This window comes from Osmerus eperlanus, chromosome 4 (assembly GCF_963692335.1).
Source record: "Osmerus eperlanus chromosome 4, fOsmEpe2.1, whole genome shotgun sequence".
NCBI classification, from domain to species: domain Eukaryota; kingdom Metazoa; phylum Chordata; class Actinopteri; order Osmeriformes; family Osmeridae; genus Osmerus; species Osmerus eperlanus.
In genome coordinates this window covers 23,039,715-23,055,947 of record NC_085021.1, presented here as the reverse complement: position 1 = coordinate 23,055,947, position 16,233 = coordinate 23,039,715, and the positions used below count along the sequence as shown (strand labels likewise).

Genomic DNA, 16,233 nt, shown 5'->3' with positions numbered 1-16,233 from the left:
CCCTTGTCAGCTGGGGCCCCCTTGCCTAATGGGTAAGTCCGCCCCTGCTCTCACACACACACGCTCTCCACACACACACCCTCCTATCACACACACACATCTTGAGAAACACACACACTCCTGCTCACACACGCTGTTCTCAGGAGCATCATCCACCAGCAGTGTGAAGACTGAGGGGAACTTCATGGGTGATTCGTCGAGGGTTCAGTGTGTCGTTAGTCGTGTGCTTATCTACCAGGGCGTTTCAATTCAGGCTGGGGCCTTTTTTTCCACCCGTAAACAAGGACTAACAAGTTAAGAATATTTAGAGGGGGAAGAGATAGAGGCAGACAGACAGAGAGTGAGAGAAAGAAAGAGAAATATGGAGAAAAATACTTGACACACAGCTATGCTAAACAAACATGAATGACCAATAAATGTACTTTAATTATTTGGAAAGATGAGTTTAGGAAAAAACGAAATAAACAATTAATGAATCAGTTTATTAAACTAAACAGATTTCAAAGAACACTGTAAAGCAGTGAGTTACTATGATACAATCACAGCTTCCTTTCACAACACTTCCGTCCGGCATTCTGGACCAAACTCCAACTACACACAGAACAACTCTACAGTCCAGTCCTAAACACAGAACCATTCTACAGTCCAGTCCTAGACACAGAACAACTCTACAGTCCAGTCCTAAACACAGAACCATTCTACAGTCCAGTCCTAGACACAGAACCATTCTACAGTCCAGTCCTAGACACAGAACAACTCTACAGTCCAGTCCAGTCTTAAACACAGAACCATTCTACAGTCCAGTCCTAGACACAGAACAACTCTACAGTCCAGTCCTAAACACAGAACCATTCTACAGTCCAGTCCTAGACACAGAACAACTCTACAGTCCAGTCCTAGCTGCAGTGAGAAAAAGGTTGCTGTGGAAGTTAACGCCCCTGAAACAGGAACACGTAGAGGTGGATTGTGGGTAATGTGAGGCTGGCGTCGGTGTTCTTGGGGTGTGACTGCTTATCTCAACATAAATAATGTCTCTATAAAAGTTAATCATCATGAGATGAGCTCCGAGGTCGTAAATCTGACGACACTGTGATTGGTGCTCCCGTCTCCGTGGTGATAGCATGGCGCTGATTACCTCAAGTGGGATGTCGTGACAACAGCTCCAGCAGCAGACTGTCCAGCCTGCAGAACACATTGATGACCTCTAGATGAGGAGATGGTTGTTCACTGGGTTTCCAGGGTAGATGGGCTTCCCCAGTTGAAGGGGGGGGTTGAGACCAGGTGAGCTGAGACCATTTGGTGATGTGGAGGTGCTCAGGCCTGAGACAGAGCACACCAGGAGTTGTGAGGAGGTAGGGAGGAGGAGGTGAAGGGGAAGTCCTCATACTTGATGTCCACCAGCACTGAGCCTGCCCTGTCCAGCTGGGAGGAGGTCTGGAGGAGGGAGGGATGGAGGTAGGGAGAGAGGGTGAAAGAGAGGGAAGGAGGGAGGGAGTCATAGGGGGGGAAGAGATAGAAAAGTACTGTTACATGATGTTACCAGCCACAGCCAGTCTGGACCGTTTGGATTACATTGGATACTGGCCGTACCCTCCCTTTTTCTTTCCCCTTTTCCATCCCCCTAGCTCCCTCCCTCTCCACCTCTCTCCCCCACTCCCTCTCCGCCTCCCTCCCCCACTCCCTCTCCACCTCCCTCCCCCACTCCCTCTCCACCTCCCTCCCCCACTCCCTCTCCACCTCCCTCCCCCACTCCCTCTCCACCTCTCTCCCCCACTCCCTCTCCACCTCTCTCCCCCACTCCCTTTCCACCTCCCTCCCCCACTCCCTCTCCACCTCCCTCCCCCACTCCCTCTCCACCTCTCTCCCCCACTCCCTCTCCACCTCTCTCCCCCACTCCCTCTCCACCTCTCTCCCCCACTCCCTCTCCACCTCCCTCCCCCACTCCCTCTCCACCTCTCTCCCCCACTCCCTCTCCACCTCCCTCCCCCACTCCCTCTCCACCTCCCTCCCCCACTCCCTCTCCACCTCCCTCCCCCACTCCCTCTCCACCTCCCTCCCCCACTCCCTCTCCACCTCTCTCCCCCACTCCCTCTCCACCTCCCTCCCCCACTCCCTCTCCACCTCCCTCCCCCACTCCCTCTCCACCTCCCTCCCCCACTCCCTCTCCACCTCTCTCCCCCACTCCCTCTCCACCTCCCTCCCCCACTCCCTCTCCACCTCCCTCCCCCACTCCCTCTCCACCTCTCTCCCCCACTCCCTTTCCACCTCCCTCCCCCACTCCCTCTCCACCTCTCTCCCCCACTCCCTCTCCACCTCCCTCCCCCACTCCCTCTCCACCTCTCTCCCCCACTCCCTCTCCACCTCTCTCCCCCACTCCCTTTCCACCTCCCTCCCCCACTCCCTCTCCACCTCCCTCCCCCACTCCCTCTCCACCTCTCTCCCCCACTCCCTCTCCACCTCTCTCCCCCACTCCCTTTCCACCTCTCTCCCCCACTCCCTCTCCACCTCCCTCCCCCACTCCCTCTCCACCTCTCTCCCCCACTCCCTCTCCACCTCCCTCCCCCACTCCCTCTCCACCTCCCTCCCCCACTCCCTCTCCACCTCCCTCCCCCACTCCCTCTCCACCTCCCTCCCCCACTCCCTCTCCACCTCCCTCCCCCACTCCCTCTCCACCTCTCTCCCCCACTCCCTCTCCACCTCCCTCCCCCACTCCCTCTCCACCTCTCTCCCCCACTCCCTCTCCACCTCCCTCCCCCACTCCCTCTCCACCTCTCTCCCCCACTCCCTTTCCACCTCCCTCCCCCACTCCCTCTCCACCTCTCTCCCCCACTCCCTCTCCACCTCTCTCCCCCACTCCCTCTCCACCTCTCTCCCCCACTCCCTTTCCACCTCCCTCCCCTGCTCCTTTCCCCCCTCCCTCCCTCCCCCAGGCTGACCTGCGAGGCGGAGGTCAGGGTTAGTCCTGGGTAGGGCGAGGGTGCGAGGTTGGGCTCACTCTTGATGGTGGAGGCGTGCTCAGATATGGAGAGAGAGGCTGAAGTACCTGAGGCTGTCCCCCCTGGTGGAGGGGTGGAGGGAGGGGTGGAGGGAGGGGTGGAGGGAGGGACAGAGAGGGATAGAAGGAGGAATATCAACTACAAGAGCTAGGCTGCAGTATATACTAAAAGGACACACACTCCCTCTTCCCTCCCACCAGCTGACCTCTGGAAGCCTGCCCCCCACCCTGGGAGGTCTTCATTTTGGGTTTACGTTTCCTCGTCTGGATGCTCTCCTTCTTCATGGCCAGGGGGCGGGGCACCTGGGGGCAACACACAGTATAGACAAGGTCTAGAGTACAGTAGAGTGGAGCAGACCAGACCAGGGCTGCGTTGCCCCATAACGATGGATCTTAGCTGTTAAGAGGGTTCTCTACAAGTAAAATAACAAACCATCGTTATTTCTTACGTGCGTTTCCCGAACATGCTCGTAAGGAGAACCCTCGTACGTATCTCTTAAAGATGCTGTAAAGCAGAACTGAAAATGTGTTTTAAGTTCATCACACCACAGAAGAATGAGTTGTTAACTACCCATCCAAATTCGAATTAAAAACACAGACAAGTATGTTAAATTAGGCTTTGAAATCATGAGAAAATCAGCAGTCTTCTCTGCTTGAGACTGGCGGGGCGTGTCGCCTGAAGGAGCTGAAGCTCCGCCCCCTCGAATTTATTGAATTTAGCAACAACAGCAACTTTAGCTAAATCAATTGCAGATATCAGAACAGACCTACCTGCAGTCTCTGAGTGTTTTATGTGTTAATTACTTTGTCTTTGCATCGTACCAACTGATTAACAGAATGCAGGTTATATAAACCGTCTGTGATCTGACGTAGATAGGTGGCAGTGACGTAGATAGGTTGGGTTTTGCCCCGCCTAAACAAAACCTGAGCTGAAAACGGGTGAGAAACTGTTCAATGGTCTAACTCCACATTTCAATGCGACAAAGTTTTTGCGCTTTGCACATTCTTTCAGAAACTCATTTCACACGTATATAATGCAATGTATATATAATGTAAATGTATAATGTACTGAGAAACAAATAATGGAATTTGCGTTACAGCATCTTTAAGAACTACTAAAGACGGTTCCCGGATGTTCTGTCGCAACTTCAAGACTTTTTTTCAATAAACTTGAACCAAAAGAATTGAGTAATCACGGTACGCAAGAATGACTATTTACTGTCGGTACAGAAAATGTTGTACATATACTATATCATAATTATTATGATCGTTTTTAATTTATATCGTAGGTGGTTAAAAATAGTTCACATGATTTGCACATAGCCTAGCAGGTGTTATGAATTTATAATCAGCGTGTTGCATTTTTTAAATGCTTACGTAATTCACACCATTTGATTAAAGGCATGTGTAGTCTAGTTCATTGAAAAATATCCCAGTTTCATGTAGCCTTGTTTTTAGGGTCGGCCTACTGGTGTCTTCACTGAGTCTCTTTGCTTAAGATGCACTTAGCGATCTACGACTGATCTGGAGCTCTCGTTAATCTACGAGTATTTTCAAGAGCCTCTTTAGCTACGATGGCTTCAGGAAACGGCCCGTAAAACTAAGATCCATCGTATGACGGATTCTACGATCAACTTAGACTTACGATGGTTTTGGGAAACGCAGCCCAGACCAGTAGAGACCAGACCAGTAGAGACCAGACCAGTAGAGACCAGATCAGTACAAAAAGCGCAGTAGAGACCAGACAAGACCAGTAGAGAGCAGAGCAGTAGAGGGCCTACCCCGTGTAGCTTCATGTAGAGGCCGCAGGCGTTGCAGACTGGCTCCCCCTCGGCGTTGCGTCTCCACAGCGTGGTGGTGCTGGTGTGGCAGTTGGTGCAGCACAGTCCTGCTCGCCGCGACGTCGCCTGCTGGGGAACCACAGCCGTTATCACCGGGAACCACAGCCGTTATCATCGGGAACCACAGCCGTTAGCACCGGGAACCACAGACATTAGCACCGGGAACCACAACACCTCATCAACATGCTGGGTTAGTTACGTCTGCTAAAGTCGATACTGATGCATGAAGCCACAGATGGGTCAACACTGTTCTGAGGCCGGGGTAAAGGCTGGAGGAGGATGGAGAGGGAGGAGGCTGGGGTAGAGGCTGGAGGATGATGGAGAGGGAGGAGGCTGGGGTAGAGGCTGGAGGATGATGGAGAGGGAGGAGGCTGGGGTATAGGCTGGAGAAAGATGGAGAGGGAGGAGGCTGGGGTAGAGGCTGGAGAAGATGGAGAGGGAGGAGGCCGGGGAAGAGGCTGGAGAAGATGGAGAGGGAGGAGGCTGGGGAAGAGGCTGGAGAAGGATGGAGAGGGAGGAGGCTGGGGTAAAGGCTGGAGAAGGATTGAGAGGGAGGAGGCTGGGGTAGAGGCTGGAGAAGGATGGAGAGGGAAGAGGCCGGGGTAAAGGCGGAAGAGAATGTAAAGGGAGGAGGGTAGAGGCTGGAGGAGGCTGAGGTGGAGGTTAGGGAGGGAGGAGGCTGGGGAGAATGCTCTCTAGACACACAGAGGCCAGTGCCCTTGGTCCTGACCCCAGCACTCACAGCTCCTCTGTCTAAAAACAGCCAATCCAAGGCCAAGGCTGTGAGGACCAGGAACAACACAGCCAGGAGGGGAGGGGGGGCATCCTGCACAAGACACAGCAAGGTCTCTCTCTCTCTTTCAGTTCAGAAAACGCTTATGGGCATGAAATACATTTGTATATATTTCCAAAGCAACAATTACACTTTAATGATTAAGTTACTACTGGCTCCCCCTCTCTCTTTCCTTCTCTCTCTCCCTCCCTCCCTTCTCTTTCCCGCCGTTAATGGAAGAGCAAGTTCGCTGGTCTTACAAGGCGCTTCTGGGGTTTGATGAGTGGTCGGTTGATGCCGTTCATCTTGTGGTAGAGGCCGCACGCGTTACAGAGGTAGTGGCCAGTCCCGTCCCGCCGCCACAGCGGCGTGGAGATGGAGCCGCAGTTGACGCACTCGCGCCCCTCACCGGGAATCTCCTCCAGCATGTCTAAAAAGAGACAAATATTTCACACATAACATGCGGACACAATTGTGTAGCAACAATATGAATTAAAATATTAATTAATGAAATCATTAATATAAGTGCATATATCCCCATTTGTCGTGTGTCCCATTGGTAGAAAAAAATACCGAGAAACTTCTACTTTAGAAAAGTTTCTACTTTGGAAACTTTTCGTGAAAAATGTCAACATCTTCAAAGTTTGTCAAGAGCACGCGAGGTCGTAGCGGGAGGCGGGATGCCACATAGGCCTACGCCAGAACAGTCAATAGCGCGTGATGAATGCCCCCGCTTAGCGAGCTCAAGAGAGGAATTTAAAAGCCTTTCTGCGATGATAAGAGATCCGAACTGAATGTATCAATACAGAGACAGGGTCACTGGAGCGTCTGTCCGGCGGGGGCCGAGCGGGCGGAGCGGGCCGAGTGAGCTGAGGGACTCGGGGGAGTGGAATGTGAATGGATCTCTTATCAGCCCGGAGACTCAGGCGCCCCCTCTCAATCACCTCGCTGACACGCGACGGACTTCTGCAATTAATTGCTCGGATTCCAAATACTGCGATTAGAACAAAACTACAGACCAGGGGGAAACAGGAGACGGTTGCATAATAATTAGCCGAGAATCGGACCAAATAGGCTACACGGCGCACACAGGGTTTACTGTTAAAACGCCTGGCAGGGCTGTTATCAATAATACGAGTTATTACAGTTGTTTCTGCGTTCCTTCATCTGGGGAGATGTGGGAAGATATTTTAGGAAGCTGTGTTTTTTGCAGTCAAACTAATCAGGACAGGCTATGGTGTAGGCATAGTTTACTTCCAACGATAAACTTTCATGAATAAGTAGGGGTAATTCATTTAAATCGGTCAAATGAACAACTTTATGGAAGTGTGCCACCTGTAAGACCACTTTTGAAAAAAATGTAATTTAGCCTAATTTCAAATCTCTGAAAGTTCCACGCCCCCAGGCCTAATCAACAAGAACAGTACTGAATGTGGTATAGCCTACTGAAGAGAGCGCAATGAGGCTACGGCAAGAATCCATGTCTCCTCAAAGGCGGTGTTCGGTGCTTAGTAAGTAGCCCATGTAGCCTAGTTCTGATCCCACAGTCGAACAAATATTACATACAAATCGTTCAAGGTGTTTATAAATGTCCCAGTTGTTGTGACAGTGGATCGTTTCGCGGAGTGTTGAGCTCCTTCACCATGACAGTGGAAAAGCAGTTTGACTGCTGCAGGGATTAAATTAGTCTCCTAATTAATTGGTTTTAGCGACCCTCTTATTTTAAGAATGTGTATTGTGTGTAAAGTTTCATTGTGTTTGAAGGTTGATTGAATCTCGTCTTTTCTGAGGACAGCATGACAATAGATGGTATAAATGTTCCAGTGTGAAGTACGCCTCTCAACGACAATAAATAACTTTAGAGACAACACGGCAGTAAAATAGACGATCAGAGCTCCAAACGGTTTGGCCTTTTCAACTCTTGCCAAACAAGAGTTTAAAGTACCAATAGCCTAAGTAAAACACTTTAGGGCCCTATGTCTGCATTTTGAAATACAAATCTTAGGGTAGGCCAACGGCCAACCTTGCCTTTCCACTATCGGTAAGTTCAGTATAATCACTGAGCGTTTTTCCTTAATAGTTTGTTTAATTATAAGCGATGTTTTAACCACTTTTCAAAATATTGTTAGGCTGTAGGCTAAATAGGATAGTCTATATGTTATCGTATATAAGTAGCCTACCGACAACAACAGTGTATATTTTCATTAGTTCAACAACCTCAACCTTTAAAGAAATTAATAGGCCTATATTCGGTCTACCGCACAACAACATCAAATAATGATTAATTGTATCCAAATACAGTCAAACGTACCGAAACTGGGTCCTCTCCCGGCCAGGGAGCCCTGCCGACCGTGTAGACCTATTATTCCACTCTCGAAGTGACCGGGGGTCCACGAGCTCGCCATCTCGGGGCTCATGTAGGCATAGGGACTCGAGTACGACCCTCCAACCGAGCGCACCAGCGCGCTGCCGTACTGGTCGGCCCGGCCGCCGTTACCAAGTACCAGCGGGTTCTGGTAGGCTGTGTCCCTGCCGGTGTTGCAGCTCACCGGCGGGCTGTGTGAGTAGGAGAAGCCGTGGGGCGGGTGAGGGCTTCCCGGATTGAACGAGGAACTGTCTGCGCCGCTCTGAGGCCAGCCGTGGTGTCCACCGAGACTGGGAGCCTGGTGTGGCGTCTCGCAAGTCTGTAGATAGGGCAGCGCGGGGAGCATAGCGGGCACTCTCGTGGTGGGTACGTACACCGGGGAGCTGGCCACGGGGTGTATGTAGTTCCCGGTCTCATGCACGTACGGGGACTGGTTCGAGGTTAAAGCTAGGCTTTGATACATTTTGACACCTCTCTTTCACCCCTGCTGAAATATAGGCTATAAGGGAGGTTTCCTTTCCTGGTTGTGAAAAGTCACTTCTACGGACACTTCTGTTCCCGGTCAGTTTTCGTTATGCCCTGCTTGCAGTAGTAAATAAAGACAGTCCTAAAAAGCAGAAAATAGACGGTCAACTCCTGAAACCGGACAGAAACAGTGAGGAAGCTTTTTGACACGGCCCACAAAATAGACCGAGGTGGATTTAAAATAGGCCTAGTGCTTTTTGTGTTATATGTTGTTAATCATATTGCACTGTCATACAATACATTTATCTCAAATACGCCATAATTCTCACTTAGCCTACTCCTATGAATGAGAATAAAACGATGAATATAATTTGGTCATGAAAAAAATGGCGACATAGACATTTGAATTAAGATACTGATCACTGGGGTAACATGCACACCATGACAGACTTATCATTGATCCACATCAGGCGTCATTGTCGCATTATAGTGATTGACAGATTATGTTCAGATGACGCTAATGTGTTCTGATCTCACCAGCCGACAATCAGCGAGGTCAGAGCAACACGGTGCGCTTGACCCGTGTCACGAAACCAAACAGGAACTAAATCAAACGAAGCCACAGATAGCGGGAGAGGGCCATATCTGTCATGTGGATATTTCTATCAATAGTAGGCGAAGGCACATCATATAAAAACGTTGATAGCAGCGTATTTCACTTCTATTCAAGGGCTCTCCTTGAATTATCTCACCAAGATAACAATGGACCGGACCATGAAGCCCCCAGGGTCTCCGCGAACCACGGACCCGCTACTTCTCCAAAACACCGCGAAACGACCTCGGCTTTCGCGAAGATGTCCAAAAATCTCCTTCTGCGTAATGGTTCCGTATAGAGACAAAACGCGCTTCGTTATCTCTGTGTTTCGGTCCTTCTCCGTTCTCGGTATCTGGAGAATGGTACCTCCGCTGATTGTGGTGATATAACTGTCCTCGCTCTCTACTGGCAAACTTTAGGCCAGTTATTTGTACGACGGAGGCCACGTGACGTACTGTAAGGTAGGAGGAGGTGGTGGAGGAGAGGGGGCGCGCGGAGGAATAATAACCTCACGGTGTGACTGTACCTGGGTCTAAACCCACCTTTACTGAATCTGCTGAATTGGAATATTTTATTTTGGGGGAAAAATTGGATTAATATTCTATAAATTGCCACACAAAGCGTCCCGTCTGGTTTAACGTGGGCAGCTCAGCCTACTGGTCAAAAACTTAACGGGACGAATTCAGTTAGGATAATCGACGGCAAACTTAGTAAAATGTTTACTGTCAATGTATACACACTGTTGTTAAACTAAACAAATGGACACTTCTAAACGTAGCCTGTGTTTGTTGCCTGTCACAATGACCTGTAGTAAAAGCACATGTAAACGTCCAAATTATCCAATGAGTGAGTCTTTGATTTTTTATTCTACCAATAATCCTTGAGAGGCTCTGTACAGGATCTTTAAACAGCGAAGCTTGCAGTAAAAACATCTTCCGTCTGAAAGAGAAACATTTTTTTATGACCAAATAAATCTGAACGAGCACTTTACAAAAGCAGGCAGAAGATGAGAGATATGACGCTGTTTGATGCTACAACTGTAATCACGGTGATTACATTGAGTTGAAGTTGTGTAATGTTTTCAGCAATGAAAACAGTAACATGGGCAGCAACAACATCAAATCATTACATGCATGTAGTATGCAGATAGAGCACACTAATTTCAAAAAGAACAAAGGGCGATAATAATAATAAAAAAATAACTTTGTATTATGTCTTAATACTAATAATTCCATAAGAAATATAGGCTACTGATGCTAAAAGGCCTATTGTGCTACTACTGAAACAACCGCTCATAATAAAAATAAAAATAATAATTCATAATGATAATAGTCTAACAGCAATAACATCAAATTATAGACGAAATTGATTGTTATATTAACCGTAATAACTTATTATTCAAGCGTTTTGTTTTCGTGTTCCTGTAGCTGTTACGGTGCTCATGTGGTGAAAGTGCCGCGTGCCAGGCCTCCGCATGCCCAGGTCTCCGCATGCTAGGTCTCCGCGTGTCCAGGCCTCATCTGCAGCTCTGAGACCTCAAATAAACCAGCCAACAAAAACGGCGGATCTTGAATGTTTTGTCGTTTTTCAGCCAAAACGTTATTATTATTAGTAAATTGGAGGTACATTTAAGAAAGTAAAGGCGTCACAGGGAATATACCTAATCGAGGTATAGATTGAATCATTTTAACATTTGTATTTATATTCTCATGCACGGATCCTCGGTGTCTGACTGCGTGCTTGTCTGTTTTACTACAAAAGGCCTGGCGCTGGTCGAGGGTCTGGCAACCTGATTTAATCTCATTTTTTTTTTACTGCAATAAAAGTGGACAATTAGCCTATTGTCACGTCACAATGTCGAACGTCTGTCTGTAGGAGCGACGGACAACGTGTGACATAGGTTAGAACGGATTTTAGTCAAATATTTAAAATCACCTGAACAAATATGGTCCTATTTTTGGGCGTTTGAAATAATTAAATGTTTCCTCAGAATGTGGTTGAAACGCATCAAATAGAGGCATATAAACTATAGCAATGTTGTTACATTTACATTTAGTCATTTAGCAGGCGCTCTTATCCAGAGCGACTTACAGTAAGTACAGGGGCATTGCCCAGTGCCTTGCCCAAGGACACAACGTCATTTTTCACGGCCGGGAATCGAACTGGCAACCCTCAGATTACTAGCCCGATTCTCTAACCGCTCAGCCACCTGAATCCCCTTATTGACAGATAATTTGATAAAAGCGATGATGAATTTAAACTAAGCCTACACATTTAAGAACCGAAATAATATATAGCCTATGGTACTCAGTAGAAAAATAACGCGAACAAGACTGGTAAATATAATTTTCCTACAATTTCATCGTTGTCTTTGTCCATCTTACTTAATATCAGAGTGTAAAAATACCAAAATAATGTTGGCCTAACATGCAGAATAATTAAAATGTGCCTTTCACATGCATGAAAATAATGCATGATGCCTTAGGGTAAATTCTCAACTTTTATAAATGAGGTTGGTGTTCAAGGTTGGACAGTGATTATTTCTCTGGGGACCTCAGGACAGGATTTACGGGCCTCATCGCCGCAAGAGCATAAAAACATCAGTTGCCCATTTGGTCCTTTTCAACTTCCCCACACACACACACACACACACACATCCATCTTGGAGCGCGCGCCTGCCCTAACCCCAATAATTCACTGACAACCTTCGGTGGGTTAGCGCGAAGCTTAATTTTCGTCTCTCACTATGAGCGATTGATAAAGAGTTTATGAATGAGGTGCCGCTTGAAGACCCGCTTGGAGCGAGCCTCGTTACGCAGTCCATCACGCCGCTGCGCGAGAACGCCTTCTACTCCGGTCAGTCTCTGGTTATGTCAATAGAATCTTGGGTGCTCCCAGCGCGTTCCTTTATCGGTTATTAATGCCCGTTTTAACGTTCTAACGGTCTACTAGTCTCAGTGATAGACCCTTTGGGAGAATTGATCTGGTGATAAATTCCTTTTAGCTTTCATCATCCAGACATGTGACGTCATTGTCCAAAATGTTTGCATTCTTTAGACATGAACGGAATTTCTGTCTTTATCTTAATTTTCCAGTCTGGTCTGGAAGATAGACAATGGTTCTCAATACGTATTTATTGTCTACAAATGGATGGATTGGAGTTGTGAAACAGCAAGAAATAGCATCTGTGGACAAAAACGTGAGTGTGTGTGCGCGCGCGCGTGTGTGTGCGCGTGCGTGTGGAGTGTCAGTATGCTTACATATTCCCTTCAGGAGACTATACAGATAGTCTGATGGTGTCATCTTAGCTTGAATTTCTTTTAGAATAAATAGGGCTTCAGAATCAAAGTAAACTACATTTAACTCACCAGGGGAACAGTATCTTAGCCTAGCCTGAACTCTGGACTGGGGAGGAGCTAGGCTGGGGAGGAGCTGGACTGGGGAGGAGCTGGACTGGGGAGGAGCTGGGCTGGGGAGGAGCTGGACTGGGGAGGAGCTGGACTGGGGAGGAGCTGGACTGGGGAGGAGCTGGACTGGGGAGGAGCTGGACTGGTAGAGGAGCTGGACTGGGGAGGAGCTGGGCTGGTGGAGGAGCTGGGCTGGGGAGGAGCTGGGCTGGGGAGGAGCTGGACTGGGGAAGAGCTGGACTGGGGAGGAGCTGGACTGGGGAGGAGCTGGGCTGGTAGAGGAGCTGGACTGGAGAGGAGCTGGACTGGGGAGGAGCTGGGCTGGTGGAGGAGCTGGGCTGGTGGAGGAGCTGGGCTGGGGAGGAGCTGGGCTGGGGAGGAGCTGGGCTGGGGAGGAGCTGGGCTGGGGAGGAGCTGGGCTGGGGAGGAGCTGAGCTGGTGGAGGAGCTGGGCTGGGGAGGAGCTGGGCTGGGGAGGAGCTGGGCTGGGGAGTGGAGGAGCTGGGCTGGGGAGTGGAGGAGCTGGGCTGGGGAGTGGAGGAGCTGGGCTGGGGAGGAGCTGGGCTGGGGAGGAACTGGGCTGGGGAGGAGCTGGGCTGGGGAGGAGCTGGGCTGGGGAGGAGCTGGGCTGGGGAGGAACTGGGCTGGGGAGGAGCTGGGCTGGGGAGGAGCTGGGCTGGGGAGGAGCTGGGCTGGGGAGGAACTGGGCTGGGGAGGAGCTGGGCTGGGGAGGAGCTGGGCTGGGGAGGAGCTGGGCTGGGGAGGAGCTGGGCTGGGGAGGAGCTGGACTGGGGAGGAGCTGGACTGGGGAGGAGCTGGGCTGGTGGAGGAGCTGGGCTGGGGAGGAGCTGGGCTGGGGAGGAGCTGGGCTTGACTGAAGGCTGGAGAATGTGAAGCAGGAGTCAGGCTAATCTCCAGCCCTGAACGCCAGGCTCCTGTCTGCCGGCCAGCATTATCTGAGTTCTCCTCCTAGTCTCTCCCTGCTATCTGTTTGTGTGTGCGTGTGTGAAAACGTGTGTGTGTCATGTAGTGTGAGTGTGTGTGTGTGTGGCACACACACTCACACACACACACACACACACACACACAGTCAAGCTGGCTACAGGACTGCAGACTGTAGATTATAGAACCCAGAGCAGCTCTCTCCCCAGGCCTGTCACCAAGGAAACCAGGCTCCTCCTTCTAGAGGTCAAAGGTGACGAAGCTCAGACAGATGGAAAGAGCTGCTTAATAGATATATATATATAAATAGATAGATTAATAGATATATATATAAATAGATAGATAGATTAATAGATATATATATAAATAGATAGATAGATTAATAGATATATATATATATAAAAATAGATAGATAGATTAATAGATATACAGTTAGGTCCATAAATATTTGGACATTGACACAATTTTCATCATTTTGGCTCTGTATACCACCACAATGGATTTGAAAGGAAACAATCAAAATGTGCTTTAAGTGCAGACTTTCAGCTTTAATTTCAGGGTATTTACATCCAAATCAGGTGAACGGTGTAGGAATTACAATAAATTTTATATGTGGCCCCCCCCTTTTTAAGGGACCAAAAGTAATTGGACAATTGGCTGCTCAGCTGTTCCATGGCCAGGTGTATGTTATTCCCTCATGGGAGTTCGTTATTTCATTGACAAGGAGCAGATAAAAGGTCTAGAGTTTGGTACATTCTTAAAAAGAAAGAACGCACTGGTGAGCTCAGCAACACCAAAAGACCCAGAAGACCACGGAAAACAACTGTGGTGGATGACAGAAGAATTCTTTCCCTGGTGAAGAAAAACCCCTTCACAACAGTTGGCCAGATCAAGAACACTCTCCAGGAGGTAGGCGTATCTGTGTCAAAGTCAAAAATTAAGAGAAAACTTCACCAGAGTAAATACAGAGGGTTCACCACAAGATGTGAACCATTGGTGAGTCTCAAAAACAGGAAGACCAGATTAGAGTTTGCCAAAAAACATCTAAAAGACCCTGTACAGTTCTGGAACAACATCCTATGGACAGATGAGACCAAGATCAACTTGTACCAGAATGATGGGAAGAGAAGCGTATGGAGAAGGGAAGGAACTGCTCATGATCCAAAGCATACCACCTCATCAGTGAAGCATGGTGGAGGTAGTGTTATGGCGTGGGCATGTATGGCTGCCAATGGAACTGGTTCCCTTGTATTTATCGATGATGTGACTGCTGACAAAAGCAGTAGGATGAATTCTGAAGTGTTTCTGGCAATATTATCTGCTCAGATTCAGCCAAATGCTTCAGAACTCATAGGACGGCGCTTCACAGTGCAGATGGACAATGACCCGAAGCATACTGCGAAAGCAACCAAAGAGTTTTTTAAGGCAAAGAAGTGGAATGTTCTGCAATGGACAAGTCAATCACCTGACTAGACACCTAACTTCTAGATTTATGATTATGTTAGTTTGTCCAATTTTTGGTCCCTTAAAAAGGGGGGGGCCACATATAAAATGTGTTGTAATTCCTACACCGTTCACCTGATTTGGATGTAAATACCTTGAAATTAAAGCTGAAAGTCTGCACTTAAAGCACATCTTGATTGTTTCATTTCAAATCCATTGTGGTGGTATACAGAGCCAAAATTATGAAAATTGTGTCAATGTCCAAATATTTATGGACCTAACTGTATATATAAATAGATAGATAGATTAATAGATATATAAATAGATAGATTAATAGATAGATATATAAATAGATAGATTAATAGATATATATATAAATATATAGATAGATTAATGGATGGATGGATGAATAAGTAGATTGATTGTCCTTTTTCAAAGAAATTTGTTGCCACAGTCTGTACAGAGAGTTACATGTACAACTACATTAGCCCTTTTCAGAGATGGCAAAAGTACACACCTCCTTCACTCAAGTAGAAGTACAGATACTCGTGTAAAAAGAAGTATGGGCTCTGGGACTAAATAAAAAGCCATTACTACTACCTGTTTTAGTGTCACACCAGTCACTGGACCTCACATCATATTAACACATTAATACATCATATTAATACAAAACAACACTATAGACACGCAGCGCATTTGCCAGGAATTTTTTTTGACACCGACAATTAAAAAATATCCCTCATATATGGCCATGGGTGATCAGGAATGTCTATTTTCTCAGTCAGTCACATCGCTAACTCCCTGTCTCATCCTTTTTTCACCCACAGTGAAAGAAGAGGAGGAGAGAGAAGAACAGAGAAGCCTAAGACTGAGTAGATTAAAGCAGAGCACAATAGAGTACAGTAGAGTACAATAGAGTACAGTAGAGTACACTAGAGTACACTAGAGTACAGTAGAGTACAGTAGAGTACAGTAGAGTACAATAGATTACACTAGAGTACACTAGAGTACACTAGAGTACAGTAGAGTACAGTAGAGTACAGTAGAGTACAGTAGAGTACAGTAGAGTACAATAGATTACACTAGAGTACAATAGAGTACAATAGAGTACAGTAGAGTACAGTAGAGTACAATAGAGTACAATAGAGTACAGTAGAGTACACTAGAGTACACTAGAGTACACTAGAGTACAATAGAGTACAGTAGAGTACAATAGATTACAATAGAGTTCAGTGGAGTATAGTAGAATCCTCATCAAGTACTCATCAATGATGCAAACGTTTTTGTTTTGTTTTTAAAATATTTTTTCAACCTTAACTTTTTTTAAAGAATTTTTTTCAACCTTTTGAAACTTATCTTTCGAAAATATTTACCAAAATATTCATTCAATCTTTCCTAACTTTAGATTT

The 16,233-nt window shown here is 47.5% G+C and overlaps 1 protein-coding gene across 2 annotated transcripts; it reads right to left on the bottom strand.

Annotated features, from left to right (window-relative positions):
* Positions 1–463: 463 nt before the first annotated feature.
* gata5 (GATA binding protein 5) lies at positions 464–9,459 on the bottom strand. 2 transcript variants are annotated; one of them, XM_062460395.1, is made up of 7 exons: positions 9,191–9,459; positions 7,920–8,580; positions 5,869–6,038; positions 4,777–4,902; positions 3,202–3,298; positions 2,937–3,058; positions 464–1,434 (listed from the first exon to the last, which is right to left on the bottom strand). In XM_062460395.1, the coding sequence occupies exons 2-7, from the start codon at positions 8,434–8,436 to the stop codon at positions 1,315–1,317; spliced, it is 1,152 nt and encodes a 383-aa protein (XP_062316379.1). In that variant the 5' UTR covers positions 8,437–8,580; positions 9,191–9,459; the 3' UTR covers positions 464–1,314. The 2 variants fall into 2 exon arrangements, with proteins under 2 accessions (XP_062316379.1, XP_062316378.1); XM_062460394.1 differs by having other exon boundaries at positions 4,777–4,905; positions 9,191–9,458.
* Between the last annotated feature and the right edge of the window lie 6,774 nt (positions 9,460–16,233).

Coding starts and splice junctions, on each gene's coding strand:
- gata5 (XM_062460394.1), bottom strand. CDS start 8,436: ATGTATCAAAGCCTAGCTTTAACCTCGAACCAGTCCCCGTACGTGCAT. Junction 4,906..5,868: donor TCAAACCCCAGAAGCGCCTT/GTAAGACCAGCG, acceptor GTGGTTCCCCAG/CAGGCGACGTCGCGGCGAGC. Junction 3,059..3,201: donor TGGGGGGCAGGCTTCCAGAG/GTCAGCTGGTGG, acceptor CCCCTCCACCAG/GGGGGACAGCCTCAGGTACT.